Below are 23128 nucleotides of genomic sequence, written 5' to 3'. Positions count from 1 at the left end.
AATCGCGCTGCGGTTCACTTCAGTGTGAATGCACCTAGACTCGATGTTGCAGCTGGAAGTGTGACTCAGGAGCAGCAGCTCAAATGCAGTTTACTCTCAGAAATGCACCGAATGAAAAATACACAAACAGCACATAATGGTTTTTATTTTAAACATAAACTACAGTTGAATGGATCTGAACACATCTCAGATGTCATCCGATAAACACATTCATGATTGTTCTGCTTTGATTATAAGAACCATTCTGACAAAACCACAGACAGGAGAACCAAAGAAACATCTATCAAAAACTTTAAAGTCTCAGATCCAGTGGCCTAAAAATTTCACAAGTCTCTGTGAAAAACCAGTGTGCATTGATGACTGTCTCTACCCAATCTGTAATGACTACTTGATCTGTTACGACTACTCGATCTGTAAGGTCTATCCGATCTGTAAGAAATACCCATTCTGTGACGACTACCTGATCTGTAAGAACTACCCGATCTGTAAGAACTGCCCAAACTGTAACGGCGATCCGATCTGTAACGACTAAAAAAAGTAACGGGCATGGTGTCTGAATTGAATCCAGGCCACTAGAAAGTCCCGTACTATTTAGTTTTGTATTAGTTGGGCAGTAGGGAGGGACTTTGGACATAGCCAAATCCCCCGTTGCCATCAGGGTTTTCATTTAGCTGAACAAACTCTGCGGAGTCTCCTCCTGAGTACAGGAAGTAGTCGTAGAAGCGCAGACCGGCATGAAGTGGCTGAGTGAAGGTGGTCTGGACTCTGTGTAGAAGAGTCATGGTTTCAGAGACACTGTAGAAGGCCAGAACACCTGCTCCGTGGTCCAGGTACACTCCCACCCTAGAGGAACCGGGACCAGAGAGACAGGTCTGCATGTCTTTGTGGTAGAAGATGTAACTGTTTCTGTCGCAGTATAAGGCCCAGGATTTGTCATCACTTCCAAACGCTTGGTCATACTGTGATGTTTGGATGTTTTTGTATGTGACTGCAACGTAAATTGCTCCACCGGTCCACTCCACCCCCCAGTAATGACGCCCGGTCAGACTCTCTCTGCTCAGAACCTGAATCCAGGAAGCGAACCGGTCTGCATGCATGTGGTAGTCGTTCCTATGGAGAGTGAATGTTGCTTTTCTGTTTGCTGCAGACAGTTTCAGACGGGGGTGTGCTGTGTTTGGATCCAGTGTGAGTTCTGAATACTTCAGGAAATTTTGCTCCATCGTAAATGTAATTAAAATCAAATTGATAAAAAAAGAAGAGATGTGAATGAAACTGAAGAACTTCTGTGAGATGTTTGCTCGTTTGTCCCTCAGGAGATCCTGTAGTTTGTCTCTGGTGTCTGCCACAACATCTGTCACCTCCTCAAAGTACCTCAGAGGACGAAGGTGGAAGCTGGATGAGTGTGTGGACTCACTGAGTGCAGACAGTGAGGGGTATCTGTGCAGGAACTGGCTGTGCTCCTCTGTGTGAGAGAGCTGCTCCATCTCTCTGTCTTTGCTCTTCAGATCTCTGATCTCCTGCTCCAGCTTCTCCTGAAGATCCAGGACTCGATTCACTTCGTCCTCCTGCTGGGATCTGATCTGCTGCTTCACCTCAGAGCTTCTGTTCTGGAGGAGACGGATCATCTCAGAGAAGATCTCCTCACTGTCCTCCACTGATTTGTCAGCAGCAGTGTTGATGTCCTCCACCTCCTGCTGGAGCTCCTTCACAGCTTTTGCACAGTCCTGGATCTTCTTCTGGGCTCGTTGTCGAGTCTCCTGGAGCTTCTTCTGCTTCTCAGACCTTCCTTCTGCTATTTGGGCTGCTTCATGACCCCGATGTTCATCCATCAGACAGACGTGACAGATGAACTGCTGATCAGTGCGACAGAAGATCTTCAACTCCTCATTGTGATGGGGGCAGATTTCCTGTTTGTCTTTTTGTGAAGCTGAAAGTCCAAACTGTTGTTTCATACCGTCGGATGTCTTCTTCTGTTCCACTAACTCTACCAAAATGATGTTGTTTTTCTCTCCAGAACCGGCCTGAAGGTGAAGGTTCTCCTGCACTGAGGACAGCTGGGGGTTCTCCTCTGGTTTCCTTTACTCCAGTAGGTCCTGATGCAGCTCAAGCAGTAGCTGTGTCCACAGGGGAGCGTCGTCGGGTCCTCCAGTAGACCCAAACAGACAGAGCAGGTTTCCCGGTTTTCATTCAAATTTAACATGGTTTGAAAAAGTTTCTGGTTTAAAGACAAATAGATCATAGTGATTCTAGACATCTTTGTTTAGTCCTCGTCTCTTTTGTCTCTGTATGTTTGATTTTTCACTATAAAACATGAAAACTTTTAGATTTTATCAGTAAAAAAAACTACATTTAGCAACAGGAAATGAGTTTCTTTTTTACCGTTTCATGTTTATTGTGGAATTATAATAAAAAACATCTTTAAAAACTGAAGCTCAGGTTTTACTAAACGGATGGAGACCAGGTTTTGTCACAAAATGAGTTTTTAAGATAAACAAAAGGCTCCCAGAATTCCAAGGGTTCAAACAGTTTGTGAGTGTTTCTAGGTGTGTGTGTGCGATGGTGTGGTCCTGGGGCAGACTGCCGGCCTGTCCAGGGTTAGCCCCGCCCACGCTCAACAGCAGCCACGACAGACTCCGGCAACCATAGATGGCGATGCACTGGGTTCAGAAAACGAACGGATGGACGTTCAAAAAACATCTTAAAAGTAAAAAATACACCAGTTCTGCTCCTCAGAGCAGAGAAAGTTCCCGCCTTGAACAAGAGTTTTGCATTTTGAGCAAAAGAGAAGAACAACCAGACAGAAGTTTACAAAACTCCTCCTCATTTATTCATTTTTGTTCATACCTCTTTTCTTGATTCCCCAGGACAATAAGTTTCTGTTTCTATTATAAAACCTTGAATTATGTACATCCTTCCTGTATTTACAACAATCTACACGTCACCACAGAGGCTGAAGGTCAACGCCGCAGCCTGAAATACCGCCGGTTGCTGTGGGAGATTCGCCGCTTTGCCGGCTCCAGCTGTTGCCTGGCAACAACGGCTTATCACCGACTCATCTCCAAAGAGCAATTTTTTTAAATGATTTACCTTTTCTGCTCACTTCACGGACAGCAGAAACGGTGACGGAGGAACGTCAGCAGCAAAGGGGTTGGAGGAGGGATTTGATTCCCTCTGATGGATGGAAGCGGAAGAAAATCTGCTGATCGCCTTAAAATCATCATTTGGAATTGAAAAATAAAGGATTTTGGTGAAAATAGAGGTCAATAAATTCCAAAACATTTAAATGTCATTTTAGGACGATACAAAACAAAAACATCTTCACACTGATGTTGAATGAAAGTGGCTCAGCATCACTTTGGCTTCAAACACAGAACGACCTGGATTTATGTGTTTCAGAGAAAGTCATGGGCCGACTTTAAGCCCCGCCCCCAGGTGGCGATATTTACTTCTGACTGAAACGCTCCAAACTTTAATTTTACATCCATTTCAGCTCAAAGGTGAGCAGCAGGGAAGAACTTTTCATCCCAGACGTCCTGAAGCCGGTCTGAATCCAGAGCGCTTGGGCTCCGGCGGTCTCCACGTCGGCTTCAGGGGGCGCCGTTGACCCTCTGCCTGGTAGCTTTAGCGGGTTTGTGTCAAACATCTGCGTCGGTTCAGCAGCAAAAACTGAAATATTTTTTCTTCTTCTCCAACGGGATACATTCAGAACTTAAAACGCTCTTCATCCATCGTCTGATGCTCGTTAGAGACCCTTAAAAAGCTGGAACCTGTCTGCCAGCATCACTCTTCATGTCCATCAGGCGGCTGCCCTCTAGTTCTGCTGGATCCAAACAGGACTTTGGTCGAAAGTAAAACCTAATATACGTCCCGCTCTCCCTGTGACGCCGTTTCTTCTTTAGTCGGCCTCCGTCTTCCTGTCCTCCAGGTCAAAATCCATGATGAGCAGCTTGGTCTCCTCGGTGCCGTTGCGGCTGCCAGCAGCACACACCAGACGGGTGTCGGACGCCTTGATTCTCCACACGACGCCACCTGTTGGAGAGCAGAAGGAGGTCACCGGAGCTGCAAAGATCTGGTAAATCGATCCAAACCTCCACCACCATAAGGACTAAACTACAGAACCGTCATTTCTTTTTCTGTTATTAACCCAAATTCCGGAGAAGGTTTTGGATTCTTTCCTGTTCTGGAGTTGTCCATGGTAAGCAGCAAAGGGGTTGGTTGGGTTTGTCTCTGGATGTCGTAAAGCCATCTTGGGCTACGTTGTGTGATGGTTGGGGACAGTACCTATAGGGGTCTGGTCCCTCTTTTTAAGGAGGGGTCCTGAAAGTTACGCTCCAACTACGGGTGAATACACTAGTAAGCCTTCCTGGGAAAGTCTCCTCCACGGTCAGGCAGAAAAGAATTTGGACAGCAGTGGAAATTCTGATTCAGGTCGAAGTGCGGTTTTTGTCGTGGATTAACTCTACATCTTACAGAATCCACGAGGGTTCATGGGAGTTCACTCAAGCAATCCACCTGTACTTTGTGGAAAAAGGATTTCATTAACAGAATCCAATGGAAAACCCTGCCTGTTCTGGGAAAACTAGATGAATTTAAATGAAGAAAACAAATACCTCCAACGATGTGAAATAAAACACAACCTGATAGTAAAGTTTAAGAACTACAGTCACTTTATTATGCAAGGCCAAATGTTTTTTAAAATGTTCTGTTATTTAACTGACATTTAGGCTCAAATGAAGAAAAGGGTGTTCCACAGGGATCCGTACTGAGCCCATCGCTTTTCCTGATTTAAAAATGCAACATCTGTTTGTTTGTTGGTCATTTTATTGATCGACTCATCTGTCCCACTAAAAACAAGAGAAGTAGTCCTTCATTCATTTCCCATTTGCAGTCCTGTTACTATCAAAACAAACAAAGCTTCGGACTACGTGTCGGGTTCTGACCTGATCCTCGGCTCTGCAGCGCCACCACATCCCGCAGCCACGCTCCGGTCCGGAGGTCCCACAGCTTGACTGTCCCGTCATCTGAACTGGAAAGAACCAGACCTCTGCAGAACTGCAGACACGTCACCGCAGACTGGTGTTTGTTCGGACCTAGACCAAAAAACATGGATGCCTAAGCTGAAGTGTTTTCTGGGCTTTCTGGAGCAGTTCTCCAAACAGGTGCTTGGACACCAGAGAGGAATGTCTGGCTCTCTATGTTGATCCATCATCCTCTGCTTTTTGTAGCTTGTCTTACCCTGCAGCGTGTGCAAACACAGTCCAGTCCGGATGTCCCAAACCCGCACGGTGGAGTCAGCATTCCCGGACACCAGGATGTTGTCTCGTAGCTCCATGCCAGAGGTGAGGGACTGGTGACCAGTCAACGTATGGACACACCCGCCTGAGGAGAACAGGCGTGGAGGTTAGAGGGCTATGACTGTGGTTGTTTCTGCGCTGGGCATGATTTCAAATCCTTGAGCACCTGTCTCTGCATCCCAGACTCTTATTGAGGTATCTAAAGATCCGCTGACCACGAACGCACCGTCAAACTGCAGAGAGAAGAACAGAAAAGGTTAACCTGGATCCTGAAAGCTGAGAGTCCCGGAGGCTCAGGGTTGCGGTTACCTGCAGTGAGTAAACTCTGTTGGTGTGTCCCTGCAGCGTGTGCAGACACACCTCTGTTTCCGGGTCCCACACCTTCACCATGTAGTCGTAGCCGCCCGACACCACGCGCCGGCCGTCGTACTGAACGCACCGCACCGCTGCCACGTGGCCGGTCAGCACGTGCTCGCATTGGCCCGTCGTCACGTTCCACACGCGCAGCGTCGTGTCCCGGGACCCCGACACCACCCTGAAAGACCCACGGACGGCGTCACTGCAGCATCAGCAGGCAGGCGGGTTTACAGTTTGAGGCAGTTGGGCTTGTTACCATGGAAACGTGTGGATACAAACAATCCTGTGGGTGTGTTGCTATGCAGATAAGTTCAGATTGCTGTTCCTGAGTGTGATTTGGTTGTGTGGAAGGGGGGGTGAGTTACCGGTTGCCATGGAGATGCATGCAGCGCACGGTGGACGTGTGTCCGTACAGAGTGTGCACACACTCCCCGCTCTCTGCGTCCCACACGCGCAGCGTCCGGTCTGTGGAGCCGCTGATCACCGTGGCGACGGCCATTTGGCTGCACCACACCCCGCCGGTGTGACCCGTCAACGTCTGCAGACACTGGACACAAGAAAAGGAGAAGCTTTAGAACCGTGCGCGTTTGCTCTTTTATTGCGATGTTCGCTTCAGGACAGTGACCCAGACTTGGGACAAGCACATACTGAATAAGCAAAAGTGTCCCGCAAGAGCGCCCCCATGTGGTTGGAATAACTTACAGCACCCGGTAGTTCCTGAATATTATTCTGGATTACTTTAAATCCTTTTTCTATTGTTATAAAGCCATGCTTCTGCAGATCCTTTAAAAGTCAAAGGTTCTGAAGGTCATGTGCTTCCCTACAGGCCACAAGAGAAAGAAATAATACGATGGAATATGCTTTCATTTTGATTGAAAAATGATATAAAAAAAGAAAATGTTGGCGTTTTTAATTCAAAACCAGAGTTTTTGTTTTAGTACCAAATGCACCAATGGGTTGATGTCCCTTGGGGGGAAAAAAACGCAAATTTAGAGAAACACGGAGTTCATGTGATGTTGGAATGATGGGAAAAAATCAATGTCATTTGGTGCAGTTTGGCGGGGCAGATGAACTAGTTTAACAGGCCATATTTGGCCCCTGGGCCGTAATTTGCCCACCTCTGGTTTTGCCTGTCTGAATATTCAAAGTGGTCGCCTACAGAAAGGTCAAATCGCCTTTAGGCGTTCGTGTTAGGAGCTCCATTAGGTAAAAATGTGTTTATTCAGGTATAACTTGGGTCATGTCTTCTGTATGTTCAATATTACATGTTAAGTCATCAGTGCTTCTGGTCTGTAAACGTGTAAAGTTTGTTCAGACTGCTGTTGTTTCATAAATAGTGTTTTTTTCTTTACTCTGTCTGACATCATTTTGACATTTTTCCAGCGTTTTCTTCCATTTAAATGAGCTGTAAACACTTCAAAACACAGACGAGGGAGACGTCTGAGGATTGAGAACCACAGTGTTTGACCTCAGAGGTCAAACCTTTATAATCAATAAAAGATGGCTTGTTCAGACGCTCCGACGGCTCCTGAACGTCATCTTTCCTTTTCGCTTCTGCTCCTTTTGTACATTTTTTGCTGCTTGAGTCAATATTTGTTCCGCCCTCCTGGAAACCGCTGAAGGACGTTGTCTGAGCGGGAAAAATAACAAAACATTTCAACTCGGAGGTGTTGTGTTGGAGGTTGCTGTGGCAACAGTGAGGGGAAACCTTTTTCCCTGGCAACTGTTGCAGATACGCAGGAGGGCGGCGTGAAGGGCTCTGTCTCGCCACGCGAGCCGTCGCGTCCCGCTGACGGCGTTTAGGGAGGAGGCGGCAACTTCCCTCATCATCCCAGGAGGTCTGTTTCTGCAGACGTGCCCAAGCCGGGTTGCACTGCGGGGGACTGGTGCATCATGGGAAACCGTGTTCCCCTCTGAGACGATGGTCCCCATAGAGACCGGAGTCTCCACAGTGAGGAGGAACATGCAGGCAAGTCCGGGCGGAGGAGGCAGCAGGTGTGTCAGGTGAAAGAATGTTCCACCGAAACCAGACAGACGCGCCGCGCCGCCGCAGGCTGCATGTGTTCCTGCACACCAAGACGCGCCGCGGGTAGCACGTTTCCTGCTGCTGCTGCAGGCCAGATCCTGAAGAGACCGGACTCAACCCGCTCACAGGTCCTGACCCCTCAGGAGATGTTCCTCTCCATCGTTAGCCGCCACCAAAGCACGGCAAAAAAAAAAAAGGTAGAGAGGAGGACACACGCCAAAACAGAAAAACAATACCGTGTGGATTTTATCCGGTTCTTAGAAGATGAAAAAACACGCCGCGCCGCAGCGCTGCATCTCTGCATCTCTGATTTCACACACGTGGAAGTAAAGACGGATTTCACCGCTCATCGCCATGACGACGGTCAATTTCTGAGCCGTGTATCAGTCTTCATGTAAAGTCCTCTTCTTTTTTAAAAACTACAGTCTGTCATCCATCCATAACTTTAAAATGCCTAAAATATTTCAGAACTTTTTCCTTTTTTTTTATAAATGCGTTTTAGTTTGGAGTTAGGGGCGGAGCTACAACATTTGATATTGGGTGGGGAGGGGCAAAACAGCAGAACGGAGCACTATTACAAATGAAAGGATCAGGAGTACGTCTTTCTACCAGTTGTTGGTTTTACTTTGTTTAAAAATGTTGCTTTTGTCATTTTAGCTTCAAGAAGCTCGTCTTGATGATTTCTCAATCTTTGTCAATAATGTGACCCTATGGAGTAGAAAATTGGGGGAGGCCAAGTGTGGGGCAGAGAGTTCTGCTGGTGGGGCAGCTGCCCCCCTTAGCCCCCCCTTGTAGCTCCGCCCTTATCTTGAGTTAAAAAAAAAACAGAAATTGAAAAAAAAGGCTTAAAATATAAACGTTTTAAATTAAGATAATCGCACAAAAATATAGATTTTTGTTTTAAATACTGTTTTGCAATCATTGAATTTATTTTAGGTTAAAAAAAACAACCAGTTTAGACAAATTCAACTTGTTTCCTATAAAAGATTTTCAGGTCTTTTCAGGCTTTTATATTATTCTAATTTCTAAATTCTTGCTGCAGCTCTGGTGGCGGACAGCGAGGCGTTCAGGTTGGTGGATGAATGAGGCGTGTTTTTGAGGCGTTACAGGGTGGGGGGGGGCAGGAAGGACAGCAGACTGTGAGCAAACAGACGACCGACGCTTCACCTCTCTAACAAACACACTCTCTGGATGAGTCCTGCATTCCTGCACAGATGCCTGAGGCTGTCGGTGCGCACACACACACACACACACACACACACACAACACACACAGCGACACACCCAGAGACTCACACAACCCGCTTTGCTCTGTGGTTCCACCGTCAGGTGAAAAGTCGATTCTCAACACTTTCTGTCAGTTACTCACACAAACGGATGCAATAAACCCAAGTTTGGTTTAAAAAAAGACCCCATTAGTTGATTGTCTTGTGTGTGCGTCTCTACATGACCAATACATCTGCCTGTGCTGCAGCGTCCCACCTTTCCCGTGACGGCAGACCAGACTTTCAGGGTGTTGTCATCAGAGCCGCTCACGATCAGGTCGCCGCTGAACTGGAGGCAGGTGATCACGTGGTCGTCGTGACCTTTCAGCACCTGCAGTGAGACAGAGGGACGTCTGACACTTCAAGCCTGTTTGGACTCCTCCAGATGGAGTGAAGCCATAGTCACATGCTGCCCTACGGGGGGGTTGCCCCTAGAAGTGGGTTGACCCGTACGGCTTTTGGGTTGTCCGGGTGTGTGGAGGGTCGTAGAGAGGAGCGCAGGTGTCTCTTAGTTCTCTTGACACATCGAAGGATGTCATGAAAATGGAACATACCACTGTCGTGGTAAGGGTATTGTAACGTATTCGTGAGGATGATTTATGGTAATTAGCACATGCTAACGACGTACGGTGTCCTTACGCCACACGCTAGTCGTTAGTAAGGCACGAGTACTGGCGAGTACTAGCGCCTGTGTGTTGTTAAATGTTTACTACGACCTGTCACTCACAGTGAACCCGTACTGCTTCACCGAGCGGTTTACATCTTTGGATTACTCATGTACGGGTTTGTTCATTTTTCACCCTCAGACAGCCCGTCCACACCCGTACCCACCCGTAGGGGCAGTTGGGACTAAGGCCTAAGATCCGCGGTGATCCCCATACCATGGGTTCCCCCGTATCCCCCTTCCTCCAGTTGGTTTCTATCCGATGCTGTCGAATGTAGGCGGATTTCCACGGGCTGACCGCTGCTGCGCTTGGCCGCACACTCTCCCTGCGGCGATATGACGCAGACTCTGAGATACCTGAGGGAGAAGGGAAGACGGATGCCGGTCAGCGAAAAATTCACAGCAGAAGCCCCGACTTCTACCGTTGAGTCTCTCCACACTGCGGCTCTGCAGACAAACTGTCATTAAAGTTAATACTCTTCCCTTTTTCATCAACTTTTTAAGCTGCTCCTCCTTTAATCTGACTTTCTGGAGACTGAGTGACCTTTGAAAGACTCCAGTGGGGAAGAACCCGACTCCTCTGAGCTGTAATAGCTGCACTTGTTAGGCAATCATCAGTGTTGCATAACTTTTGATGAGCGCTCGAGCAGAAAAGACGTTGAGGAATCAGGCTGCTAACAAAACTCAAATACAAGCATAGAACAACAACGTGATAATGTCAGGAGAATGAACCCAGACAAGAGCTTTAATAACCTATCAATTCAAAGCTCTTGCAAAAAAATTAAAATATAATATCTCTAACAAGTGTTTTGTATTTGTACGATTTCCATCTTGGCATTCAAATATTTTTGCTATGGAATTAAAATTTACCAAACATACAAACTAACACACATACCACATAACATGAAACTGTTAAATTAGTTAAAGTTGCATATTTCTTTGCCATTTTTGCAGCTAGTCGGCCAAACTCATTTGACCAGCACAAAAAAAAGCACAATATTATAGATAAACATAATAAATAATATAAATAATTATATGTATAAAATAGGCCTTCTGTTTGTAAGATAGGTTGGCCGAAGTGGCACGCCGCCACTGAGCTGAATACCCATTGGCCAGCTGAAAATGCCACCAAATGTGGTGGGTGTGGCCTGAGGCAGACAGGAAGGACTGGGAAGGAAAGTGTTAGTTCTCAGACTGAGGTGGACAGAGTTAGCATTTCACGTTCAGATAGGTCTATAAATGTTCATGCTAAATATTTGAGAAGTTTCATATGTATTATATATAATATTCAATGCATATTTAAGGCATTAGTAGCTAGTAATAGTACTAGTTTGTAGTTTATCTATGAAAACAGCTTTAAGCAGGTAACTGCTAGTATGAGGATGAAGTAACCAAGTATAGCTACAATAAACTGTTTTAGTTCATGGTAAATAAAGTAAGCTAGCAACAGCTAATCAGTTGTATTTTCTCGTTAAAAAAAAGTACGTTAAGCTAACCACAACTAATCTGTTGTAGTTTGTTGTGAACAAATAAATAGGATAATGATAGCTAACCTACTTTAGTTTTTTGTAAATAATAATAATAATAATGATAAAAGAAAGCTAACCATGGCTAGTCGGTTGTGTTTAAGGTAAAGAAAAACAAATTAGGCTAAGCTAACAGCTGCTAATCGGTTGTGTTTTTGTAAAAAATAAAAATAAAATAAAAAAGAACATTAAGCTAACCAGACGTAATCGGTTGCGGGTTTTTGTGAAAAAAAGTACGTTAAGATAACCAAAGCTAATCTGTTGTAGTTTGTTGTGATTTAGAGAGCAGAAAGTTGTCAATAAAATGAAACCATGAAAGCTAACTCATTATGTTTGTATGTTAGCATTGTCTAACATTGTCTGTTTCAAACACCAGTTCTGATCAATGGTTTCTAAAAGCAGAATATAAATGGTTTTATTTCTCTGTTTTGGAGAACTTTAGTGTTCCTGTCGTTAGTATTTAAGCGGATCAATGCTAATGAAGGCTAACTGCATCTGCAGTCTCACTGACTTCTTGCTAAAGCCATCTCTCCTCCCAGTGGTGCCTCAGCTCACCGAATCAACAGCAGCCCTTTTTAATGGGAGCGCTGAGCTGCAGCTAATGCCGGCTTCATTAGTATGGCCAGGGCGTGGTGCTAAAGCTAGGTAGCCTCATTGGTATGGCAGCTGAGTGCTGGCAGTGAATCTCCACTGACTGGCAGGAAGCCCAGACACACAGACACACACACACACACACACACCCAGCCACCGCATTGCGCCGAACGCAGGAGCGATAAAACTGTGAAGCAGTGTTTGCATCTGACACTAAAGCTGCAAAGAGCTTTCTGTCGAGTAAACTCCCATCTCTGGCTTTTGAAGAAGACTCACTTTTAGTGTTTGTCTGGGATTCCACCAGATAAAGTAAAAATAACAACAACATCTCCAAGAGATGAAGGAGTGCCTGCTGTTGTCAAAGCTTTTTAAAGTGTGTTTCAGTCAAAAGGATAAAAATACTTTCATGTTTTAATTGTTTGTGCCATAAAAGTTTTTATCTCCCGACTTTTAATTGGATTTGCGATAATAAATCCGCCTAATGGAACAACTTAAAAAACGTTTGGGGGGAGGGGGGGGGGGGTTTAGGTGTACTGAAATTTACTTATTTTGCAAAAACTGCAATGGAAACACTGTTTTTCTAATTAAATGAGTCATGTGACCAACAACGTAGGAACCGGCTGCGTTGGGCGCTGCACAGCGGCGCCACAAGAGGTCCCACAGCGTCACACAGCTCATCAAAGGTTGAGGAATTGTCCACAGCTCCTCTGGAAAATCACCAACCACCATTTTCCAAAAAGACTTCATCCGTAGCCCCTCCCACTTGTGAGGAGCTCATCACTCCACGGCTTGAAGAAGACGCAGACGTCTCTTTTGATAGATGATGATGAGCGCTAGAGCCGTGGCAGGAATGTGAATGTATCTGCTGTCAATCAAAGCATCTGTCACATCTGTAGCCGTGTTTTTGAACGACTTATCGTGTGAGTTGGTTTGTGTTTATTCACATAATTAGGATTTAATGGAAACAGTGTGATTAAAACATTTTGTTTTTTCAACATTTTTACAATTTCGATAAAGTTTTGCGTTTATGTAGCTAGTGACATCATCAAAAGGGCTCATCAGGTCAGATTGTCTTAACACGTCTAAATTTAAAATGTAAAGTTTTCAATTGCAGACTTGACCTGCAGGTTCTTGGTCCATCTGCAACCGTTTGTACCACTTGAGTTATTAAAGGACAAAGAAACGAGGCCAGTGGAGTGTGTCACTGAGGACGGAGTGTACGGCGAGGACAAAGAGGACCGCTTACCTTCCTCCCGGCACTTCTCCCTCCACAGCAGGTTGTCCTCCGCCAGGATCCTCCAGTACCTGCAGGTCTGGGCGGCCCGCAGCAGGTCTCTGGGAGGCAGGAAGGTGAGGACGTACAGGGCGAGCTGCGGTCAGAAACAGCTTGTTAGCCTCGCGCCGGACTCTGAAGGAAGTGTGTGGCTGTCCTGCGGCTCCACCTCTTTGGGCAGCAGGGATATGAAGTCCCTCTGGAACTGGGGCTCGATGACCTGCATCACGTGCTTCACCTGGCTGGTCTCGCACCTGTCAATCAACTCGTCCAGAGCCAACAGCCTTTCAGGTCCGCTCCACATCTGCATGGAAGGATGTAGAGAAGAAGATGTCCTCAGTTTCTCTGCTTCCCTTTCTTGTCTTTGTTTTCCTTTTTTAAGCGTGTGTCTGTACATCCATTATTCACATGTGTTTCCTTTTAGCTTTTGTGGTTTCTCTTTTTCTGTCTCCTTCACTTTGCCTCCACATCCCTGAGATCATTTGATCTTCCCCCTGAAGCTGTAGAGGACGGGTATGTGTGTTCTCGTGAGTCCTTGTATGTTTCCTTTACTGGTTGCATAAGGACAGCTTGAAGGCAGCGCTTTGCTGCTGCTCTGTATGAATGCAGTCAGCGGAAGACGTGCATCAACATCCAGCACATGCAGACCATCAAGAGGTGCTGCAGGACACGAGTGCTTCTTCATTAACTCGCTCTCTGCTGAGTCCTGTTTATTATTCACAGTAAACAAACTACGCATTTAGGTTAGAAAAAACTCTAAATTGGATCATCTGGCTGGAACCGGAGGAACATTTAAATAAGAAAAGTGTTTGTGTGACCTGCAGCTACACCCCCGTAGGCCTCACCTGGAAGGTCTGAAGCCAGTCCTGCAGGCCAGAGGGAGGCGGGCCAGAGGTGACACGCCGCCGCTGAGCTGAATGCCCATTGGCCAGCCGAAGATCCCCGAAAGTGGTGGGTGTGGCTTGAGCCAGACATGAAGGACTACAAAGAAAAGTTACATTTATCAGACAGAGGCGCAGATAGTTGGTGTTTCGTTGGTACGAGGCTTTTAGAAAAGTTTATGCAAAACTTTAGAGCAGTTAACCCGTAGATGTTTTTCAAATAAAATCTCGAAAGATTTGGTTGCAGTTAACAGATACAGTACAGTACAGCTAGCTGTGCTACAGTTAGCTATAGTACAGTTCAGTAGCTAGACTAATAAATAAGCTGTAGCTCTGCTAAATGTAGCTAACTTCAATCCTGTAAGGTAGCTAGCAATGCTACAGTTAGCATCTGTACATTAGCTAAAGCTAGCTGCATTACTGTAGCTAACAGCATTACTGTAGCTAGCTTAAGTACTGTACTGTATCTAGCTCTGCTGCAGATGGCTATGCTTTTGTACTGCACTGTAGCTAGCTGTACTGTAGCTAGCTACAGTATTGTAACTAACTGTAGTACAGCTAGAGACAGCGCTGTAGCCAGCACAGCTATCTTAATTACAGTGCATTAGCTAGCTGTGCTAGCTGCATGCTGACAGCATCGGACAAAAATCATTGTGTGTATTTGCAAAAAAAAAAAAAATAGACCTTTTTGTTATGATTATGAAGGTTTTAGTCATGATCAAAAATCCAGTGTCATTTTTTTAAAAAGTATTCTTTGCACAGGGCAGGAGCTCACTAGGAATTCGCTTTTGGGTTGTGGATGGGACTGTCACAAGTTAGCCTTGCTAATTTCCCAGCATGCCTTTTTTTACACTTGCCTCTAGGTCCTCAAAAGTCCAAGCTAACGTTAGCGTATCAAAAAAAATGGCGAACATTATCAGAGCTATCCGGCCAGATGGGTTAGGCTGATGGCTGCTCAGGCGAGGAACTGAAAACGTACACGGATCTATTTTTCTGTATTTCGAATTGGAGCGGAGAAAGTGAGACTTAGGCCCGCCTATGCCAGTAGCTACATCATGAGACCGACCTTCTTCAAACATTCGGTTTTTCATCTGCTCCTTATCTAATGTGATTATTCATAAAACCAGTTTTAACCGTCAATTCTTTTAAATATAACCACATTTATGAGAAAAAACGCTACAAGAACATGATAAAACACCAAAAACATAATTTTCATGGGAGCGGGTCTTAAAGGAACGGTTCCTTTGCTGAAGCTACAGGTTATTCTGTTTTATTTTTTGGTTTCACCTCTTTCTTTAATCTACAATAAGCGGTCACATCAGGACCATTCAAAGAACATCTGGATAAAAAAACAAAATTATTTTTAAAATGTTCAAATATAAATTCTAACCAGTTTAAATTTTCCATAAAAGCCATGATTGAGTTTTGTTTTTTATTTTTTTAAATCTCTAATAAAGTCCAATTCTTTGCAGTAAAATATGTAATTTTACTGCAAAGTTGTAAAGTTAAAATCTCTGTTCCGATGAAGACAAGTGTAAATCTAAACACGTGTCCCGGCGGGCTGCAGTGGCGTGTTACCTGAGGTAGCCGCCGCCTTTGCAGTGTTTCTTTCCTGCGGGGAACGGGCGTCCGTCTGGACCGTGATCCAGCTTCCTCTTCATCTGAAAACCAGAGTTTGGAGATTAAGCTGCTGGACTTTCCTTTTAGAGATCAAGAAAAACTTCCAAATGTGTTTTTCCGTTGTTGAATTAAAACAAAACCTTTAAAGGAAAGTCCAGTTAAGGAAGAATCCGACCGCAAGAACAAAAACCATCTCTGGTAGAACACGAACAGAATCAGAGAGGATGCAGAACTTCAAACAAATCACCTGATCAGTATTAAAGAACCAAAAAACACAAGTCTGACACATGAGAGAGATGGTTCCACTCAGGGTTTTTACTTTTGGTTCCTTTCTGTGAAATGAGGCGTTCTAGAGCAAACCAACACAGTTTCAATGGTTTGACGGAAAGTTCTGTCTGTGGAAGTTTTCCTCGTTCGGGTCCTTAGAAGTGAGAAACGGTTCAGTTCTGGATCTTCTGCACACTTTTGGAGCTTTTATTTTGAAAGCAGCTGTGACTCTCTGACTACTCATCAGTGTATCATCGGCGTATATGAATCTTTTTTAAGATTAAAGGTTTTCTGCCCGACCGATTGCTCTGTTTCATTATCAAAGTAAACTTTTCATTTAACAAACAGCTGATCTTTGCCAGAGTTCCCAAACCCAACCGTCTGTTCCAGCATTGTTCCCAATCGTGGGAGATAAGCGAGAATTACGCTGTTTACTCGTAGTTTAAGTACACCTATACCATTGTCTGGGTGAATACTGGATTCTGATTGCCTGCTGGGTGTGGAAACAGTGATAATGCACACCTCAAAAATGTAGTTCTGGTCACGTAGGTTAAACATTCTGTATCACTGTGCTGGCTTCTGTAACCCTTGTGCTATCCTAGGCACTTTAACATTAGGAGTTGGGTCATCTAGACCCACTAGACAGTGCTCTGAACCTTTTTTCTTCAATGATTTGTGATCTTCACTGGTGTCCACGGATTACATGAAATCTTTCCACCTTTGTCATGGTAGAGAGGACACGTCAATGGAAGGGTGGGGTCATTTTGACCCCACAAGAGTTAAAACAACCTTTGGCTTTATCATCAGGACAAAAACAAGCAGTAGCAGGTGAACTTTCTCTCTGGACAGATGCTTTATTCAACACATCGTGATCATCAGCATATATAAATAGCTTTCCTTTACCGCTGCATTCGAGGTCGGTCCCGGCCCAGCTGTGATTCAGCACCATGTAACAAATACTCTGCTTTTTGTGAAAAAAGCGATCCAAACCGGAAAAATAACAAGAATAAAGTACTAAAAACTGATTAAATATTTATTTCTTTTGTAAATAAGTGGGATAATGGCTGCAAAGTTTGCATTATCAGAATCAACGCATGCAGCCGTCCTCCAATCCGTCAGCCATTATCTCGGACTTATTACGTAAATCTTATGCAATTGTGCGTGACTTTTGCGAGATGCACTTGTTTTTTTTAACGAACGTTTCACGTACGTCTAACAGACTTTTCACAGCAATGTATAATTTTTTATGGCGTATTTGGCGCACACATCACCTTCAAATGACGTAATTGAAGCACGAATCAGGAATGAATTACATATAAACAGTGCAATGATCACACGCAGTTCATGTTCTACGTTAGTTTACGTGTTCTTCGCGTGGTTTATTCATGATACATCGGTTAGAATTTCACGTAAAGACCACAAATTTTCTCACTTTTTCACGTCTGACCCATTTTCAATAAGCGCTAATGTACGTTGTGGCTGTGTGCCACGGCCTTCCGGGAATATTCTCTCTTTTTGTTCTGGTTCTATGAAGAAGACAACAGACTCTGATCTAAAGTGAACTTAGAACTATAGAGAATAGATTTTCAATCCTCCTCTGTCAGATCTATCAAGGAATTTCAAAGTAAACTCTCTGCTGTCAGAGTTCATCACAATGGAATTACACTAAGATTGGAATTACTCTGCAGATGAGCTGCAGCTCCCCTCTGCTGATTCACGGGGAGCACCCACGCGGCGAGGAACCGCCGCCGCCCCTGCAAAGCTCTGAGTCCGCCTCCTCTCGCCAGCCGAACACAGGAATGCAGAAAATCCAAAGGAATGCGCCTGTGACCTTCATGCCGCTCATTCACAAACTCCGCCTTTCATCCTCTGGCTCTCAGCGGCTGATGGGAACGTTCCTGCTCACTCGGTCTGGGTTTCAGCGTCAGCGCCCTGCAGGGGAAACTGCAGCATCGCCACGGCAACCAGGTGAGGGCCAACTGTGACCTCATCCTGAACTCCTGCAGAGGCAGAAGCTGCCTCCCCTTGCCGTCACCCACAACTGAGAGCTCTCTGTTTACACTTTCTCCAGCTAGCATACAACCCCCCCCCCCCCCCCCAACTGTTAGCAATGCAAAAACCAAAAAAAGGCGAGCGATACCGAGGAAAATAAAGTCGTGTATGGATCTATTCATCCACAGGTGGATCTGTCAGGAAGGAGCTTGTGGCCCCGCCCACAAATGCGATGGTTTTCAAAAGGCATTTTTTAATCGTCTCCTGATTAACAATAATTTGACTGAAGAAATACTCAGAAACTTAATTTAGAGCTTAATTTCCTTACTAAATGTCCCCCAATCGTCAGATAAAAGCCACAAGAAAGTGTTAAAAACACCAGCGTGGACGGTGTGAGGATGAGGAGCAGATTTTCCAGAGTTTGCTCTGCATCCCAGCTAATCCCTGCAGGAAAATCCTCCCTGGAGAGCAGAAGTCACGTGGATGGTTTGGGGCGTTCTGTTTGAATCCTCCATCTCTGACACTTCAGCGCTGAAGGAATCCGCTGCTGGGATCGATCAGTGAGGCAGGAAAGCAGCAGATCCGTGGATCCACAGACTCGGGTTCTTTGGTGAAGTCGCTTCATCATGTAGACAGATGACAGCTGTTCCCCCCCTTAACAAACATCTATTTAGCTTCTCTTTTATACATTTATTTTTGTCATTTACAGCTATAAAAGACAATATTTAGGATCTTCTGTTTGTTCCATCTTCTACCACAGGTTTCCACAACCATCCCTCCTCCTCCTCCTCTTCTTTGGTCTTCCTCATCCTCCTCCTGTCCAAACATCTCCATCTGCTTCCCTGCGTTTATCTCCAGAACATCTACAATTTTCCTAATGGATCCATTCCTGATCCCAACGAGAACCTCAACATCCTTCAGGTTTCCTAGAGTGATTCACTCTGAAGTTTTTCACCAAATATAATTATTTAAATGGGATTTTTTTAAGTTCAGGCATTTAATTGATCGTTTAAATTGTAATAGTAAATTAATTTCAGGTTGAATATTGAAAAATGATCAGTTTAAGGCGTAAAGTCCAGCTTTTCCGTCTTCTGAGTCGCTGATCGGACATTAATCAATATTCAAAAGCTCCGCAGTGCATCTGCCTCGCGCTCACACAGACGCGCGGACACTCGCACGCGCCGCAGAGGCATTCCGCTGGTCAGCGGCAGAAACGCCGCGTCATCCCCGGCGGAGCGCGAGCAGCCAGAGCCCCTCCGTGGGGCGCGCGAGCCCCGTCCCGACGGCGGATCGGTGCTCACCTTGTAGAAGATGAGCTTCAGCGTTCCGTAGAAGCCCATGGCTGCCCCTCCGTGACACCGCGAGCCGAACACGAGCGCGACAACGTCCCTCCGAGGCGAATCCGACCATACGTCACGTCACGGATCCATCCGATCGATTTGCGGTATCGATGAAACGTAAACGCGGAGAGCGCTCGTGCTGCTTCCTCGCAGGTCCGCCTTCCCCTTCGCTCTCTCTCTCTGCGCTCTGACTCTACGTCGCTCGCCCTCCAGCAGGAACACGCAGGGACATGCCTCCCCGTGCCTCGTGCTCTAGAGAGGGTGGAGCCGCGTGCAGGGGTGTGTATGCGCGCGCGCGGGTGTGTGATGCAGAAAACAAACAGTACATAGGTGATAAATCATAGAAACTGTAGGATGAGCCTGTCAATGTAAAATCACCACGTCAGCCTTTCTGTGATGGGTGCAAGGGGCGCGTGCACACCGGCAACTGCGATCTGCACTACAGTGCATTTCCGTTGTAGTCTGCTTTGACTGGCGGGTGGGAAAACTATGGTTCATTTTAGCCTTACCTGCTAGCAAACTGTTCTTAAGATTATTAGCAGACCAAACTAATCAAACCGAGAAAACTACATGAGCAGAAAATAATAGCACAAAAAAGGCAGAAATAGCTAAATAAGCTAATGTTTACTTTAGATGTACACATTTAAGGCACAAATATCTGGTAGCTTGTTGTTAGCAGGTTTTGCTACTTCTTATATCTGCTAGTTTATTGTTAGCGGGTTTTGCTACTTGTTCGTATTTATTGACTTAAATAACAATCTAGCGCAGATAAATCTTGGCGTCACATGTCAGATAAACTGCTTTTTATGTTTAACCCTTTAACACTGGAGACGTCGCCGGCGACAGCAAGATAAGAAACGCCCTTCAAACTACTGTAACTCTTCTTTTCTCTCGTTAATCGATTCTTACGTTCTTGCGCTCAACTTTGAAGACTCTCACAACTTACTTGATTTAGACCAGAATGTGTTCATGTCCACTAAAAAGTACCATAAGGGATGTTATTTGGCGCTACATGCAAGTCTGCTGGTGCTTCAATTTGCTGATGACACCTTCATGTGAAGGTCAAAGAAAAAACGTTTCCATCACAAATACACACAGGTTAGCGGAAAAAAAGGTCATTTATTATTTGACATGTGTTCAAAAGACATGTGTGTCGCACTCTCACTTTCTGTCATGAACATCTTTCTCATTTTTGTGCGACCTCTGACTTATCAGTCTTCTCGTTCTCGGGAGGCCTTGACCCTGTAAAGATTATGTCATCAACAAAGAAAATGTTTCCCCAGGTCCTGATGGGACAGTTTGGAGCGGGTCTCTGAAACAACCCTTAGATCAGCTCCACCTTCAGGATGTTTTTTAAACTCCACCTCCTCCATCTTCATTCCTCCGTCTTCTCTCCATCTCTGCTTTTAATTTCTGTCCTCTCAGATCCGTCACAACATTTCTCTTCCTTCCCTCATGTCTGGGACCAATTCTCCTCCTTCCTCTTCCTCCTTCCTCGTCCAGATTGTCATAAATTTGCCCCCCCCCCCGACTCTCTGTTTCCAATTTATATCTTTCAGTTCTGCCGCTCATCTGGTTTCTCCTCGGAGCGGAAACTTCTCCGCTGGAATGCAGAGAAGTTTGGTTTGTAAAGAGGAAGCTGGATCGGTTTCTGAGCTCTTCTAACGCTCCTCTTCGTCGGCCTCCTCTTCAGTCTGTTCTCAGCTGTAAAGGTCACCCCACCCCCCCCCGCGGTATGCAGACTGACGGCCTTGTAAAACCTGAAGCCAGAACGGCCTGGTTCCCAGCCTGCATCGGCGCTTTGTTGTGTACTTACACAGGAGGAGTGAAGATCTGTCAAAGGGGGGGGGGGGATCAGCTGATGGATGGTGGTGAGTGTGTGTGTGTGTGGGGGGGGGGGGGGTGCTAGTATAGAGAAATGTGTCTTTATTCCTCACAAACAAGGGGGGTGCGGTTCTTTCAGAAGGAACGAGACTCTCGGTCGGATCGCACGAGTCAAACATCTGGATGACCAGAGACAGCAGACCATGGGGGGAGGGGGGGTCTGATCAACAGATCCGGCTTACTTCCAACAATGATTGCAGAAATTTCCCCACCGAGGGGCGAATCTTATCTCATCTTTTCTGTTTGTCCGTTTTCTCTCCATTCTGTGATTGCCCGGTTAGTCCTCCTGCATTCGTACAGTAATAAACCGCAGCAGGATCCACTTGCACCTGAAAGGTCAGGTCTTACCGGTTGGCTTTCACCAGAATCAGGAAATGTGGTGTCAGCGACTGTTCTACGCTGAACTAATCCCCGGGCGAGACCCTCCCCGGTCCCTGCTTATGCCGGACAAAAACAATAATAAATGATGTCACACAGAGAGTTTATGAAAACTAATTTACAGGAGTAATTATTGATCGTAAATAGTCCTGGAAATTCCGCAAATAAAGAATATTTTTTAAATAAAACTACTCTAAAAAAGGTAAACAGTTTCTCTCATCACCTTACGTCACTTGCTGCGTTAAAAAATGAAGAAAACCTAATAAACCAAAACCAAAGCTTTTCTTATTTGGTAGAAAAAAAGCTGCTTTGGTAAAATGTAAAAACTGTTTTTTAGCCAAAACCACTGAGAGTTTAAAATGAAGAATAACTGAACGAAGGACAATGTTTCAACCGGCGGCGGCAGAATTCATTCAGACATGTTTTTCTGTGGATCAAACATGCGCAGAGATTTAACTCTCTTTCATGATTTAGGACACTCTTTAAAAATTCTGGTTGATAAAAACTGGACTGAAACGAAGAGTTTTAGTGAAGATTCTGATGTAAAAATGTGGAAAATTCGTGTTAAAATTCCTGAGACGTCATTGAGTCATGGCTGCTCTTTCTCAGTACACACTTTCTCTGTAGTGATGACTCAATAAGTACTACACATGTACTTCACAGTATTTACGATGAACTGATGAGCATAGACGCTTCCACCAGAACAGACATTTACACTTAGAGAAGCTGCTCGACGTTCAATCGTCTGGATCGGAGGAACATCTGTAGATCCGTCTGAGTCCGGAGAAGTTCAGAGAGTTTCTGTCAGCCGGCTGGCGAGCCGGACGGCGCTGCAATGCAGCAGAGCATGCGGCTGGTGGAGCAGCCGCTGCTGCAGCCTGCAGAGAGCGGGTGAAAAATGAACGCTGGCCGTGCAGCCTGGATGTGAGGGGCTCTGGGTTCTTTAATGAGGAGCCGGGTCTGCGTGGGAGCTCCAGCCTCCTCTGGGGAGAGGGAGGCGGAGATTTGCTGTTTGCAGTCAGAATACAGAGAAGGACCGAAGATGGAGGAAGAGGAGAAACGACTGGAAGAAAACCCCCCACCTCCTTCTATTTGTCTGTTTTCATACCTGGACTTTATTCTAAACTTAAAAACACAAAAGACCAAAGAGGCTTAAATGAAAAAGCAGCTCTTTTTCAATAAAAAATATCAAACCTTTATTTAAACATACAAAACTCACATTTTTATTAATAAATCCTTCATCAAATGTGGTAAGTACTATGCTGCAGAGATGGATGGATGCATAAATTGGTGGATGAATGTATGAATGAATGGATGGATGGATAATGTTTGTCCATCATTTCAACCCAAGGTTTTTTGGCAGGAAGCGATCCTGGACCTTTAATCCAGATTAAAGCAAAACTTTATTAGTATGCAGACATTGACGACACATTTTTAAAAACCACATGCGTCAAAAATAAGAGGTCATTATCCAATCAGCGATGTCCCATAGTTCCCGCCTTATCTGCTTTTGTTTTTTTTAGCATTTCATTTTGATTTCTGGGAATTATTTTTGTTTTCCAAAACGTTTCATTTTTTTGTTTTGCGTTTTGGTTTCTACAATCTAGTGTTATCTTCCAATTTTTGCTTTTTTTGTGACGTTCAAAATGTTTGTGCATTGAGTGATGCGTTGGTGTGATTTGGCCCTCAGGGCCACCGTACTAAACAGATCTCTCAAACTACAAAACTCAAACTGTTCTTAGTGGGTTTTGATACTTCAATCACATTACTT

General features: G+C 45.1%; 2 protein-coding genes across 2 annotated transcripts; both read right to left on the bottom strand.

The window, feature by feature from the left end:
- Positions 1–500: 500 nt before the first annotated feature.
- LOC101171697 (tripartite motif-containing protein 16-like) lies at positions 501–2007 on the bottom strand. The gene has a single exon (XM_011487267.3). The coding sequence runs from the start codon at positions 1950–1952 to the stop codon at positions 603–605; it is 1350 nt and encodes a 449-aa protein (XP_011485569.1). The 5' UTR covers positions 1953–2007; the 3' UTR covers positions 501–602.
- Positions 2008–2804: 797 nt separating this feature from the next.
- On the bottom strand, positions 2805–19324 carry LOC101171440 (F-box/WD repeat-containing protein 7). Its single transcript, XM_004079616.4, has 13 exons — positions 19057–19324; positions 15455–15537; positions 13841–13976; positions 13165–13299; positions 12969–13092; positions 9823–9962; positions 9159–9272; positions 6017–6198; positions 5604–5829; positions 5461–5527; positions 5236–5379; positions 4941–5090; positions 2805–4029 (listed from the first exon to the last, which is right to left on the bottom strand). Exons 1-13 carry the CDS (start codon positions 19093–19095, stop codon positions 3896–3898), a joined length of 1674 nt encoding a protein of 557 aa, XP_004079664.1. The 5' UTR covers positions 19096–19324; the 3' UTR covers positions 2805–3895.
- Between the last annotated feature and the right edge of the window lie 3804 nt (positions 19325–23128).

Source organism: Oryzias latipes, chromosome 18 (assembly GCF_002234675.1).
Source record: "Oryzias latipes chromosome 18, ASM223467v1".
Taxonomy (NCBI): domain Eukaryota; kingdom Metazoa; phylum Chordata; class Actinopteri; order Beloniformes; family Adrianichthyidae; genus Oryzias; species Oryzias latipes.
Note: the sequence above shows the minus strand (reverse complement) of the source record. Positions and strands in the feature narration are given on the sequence as shown.

What these genes read in the sequence shown, in the direction of transcription:
- LOC101171697 (XM_011487267.3), bottom strand. Translation starts at nt 1,952, where the DNA reads ATGAAACAACAGTTTGGACTTTCAGCTTCACAAAAAGACAAACAGGAA.
- LOC101171440 (XM_004079616.4), bottom strand. Translation starts at nt 19,095, where the DNA reads ATGGGCTTCTACGGAACGCTGAAGCTCATCTTCTACAAG. An exon ending in AAAGGCGGCGGCTACCTCAG is followed by an intron (nt 13,977 to 15,454) that starts GTAACACGCCAC and finishes TTTTCTTTGTAG; the next exon opens with TCCTTCATGTCTGGCTCAAG. An exon ending in ACAGAGTTTACTCACTGCAG is followed by an intron (nt 5,528 to 5,603) that starts GTAACCGCAACC and finishes TTCTCTCTGCAG; the next exon opens with TTTGACGGTGCGTTCGTGGT.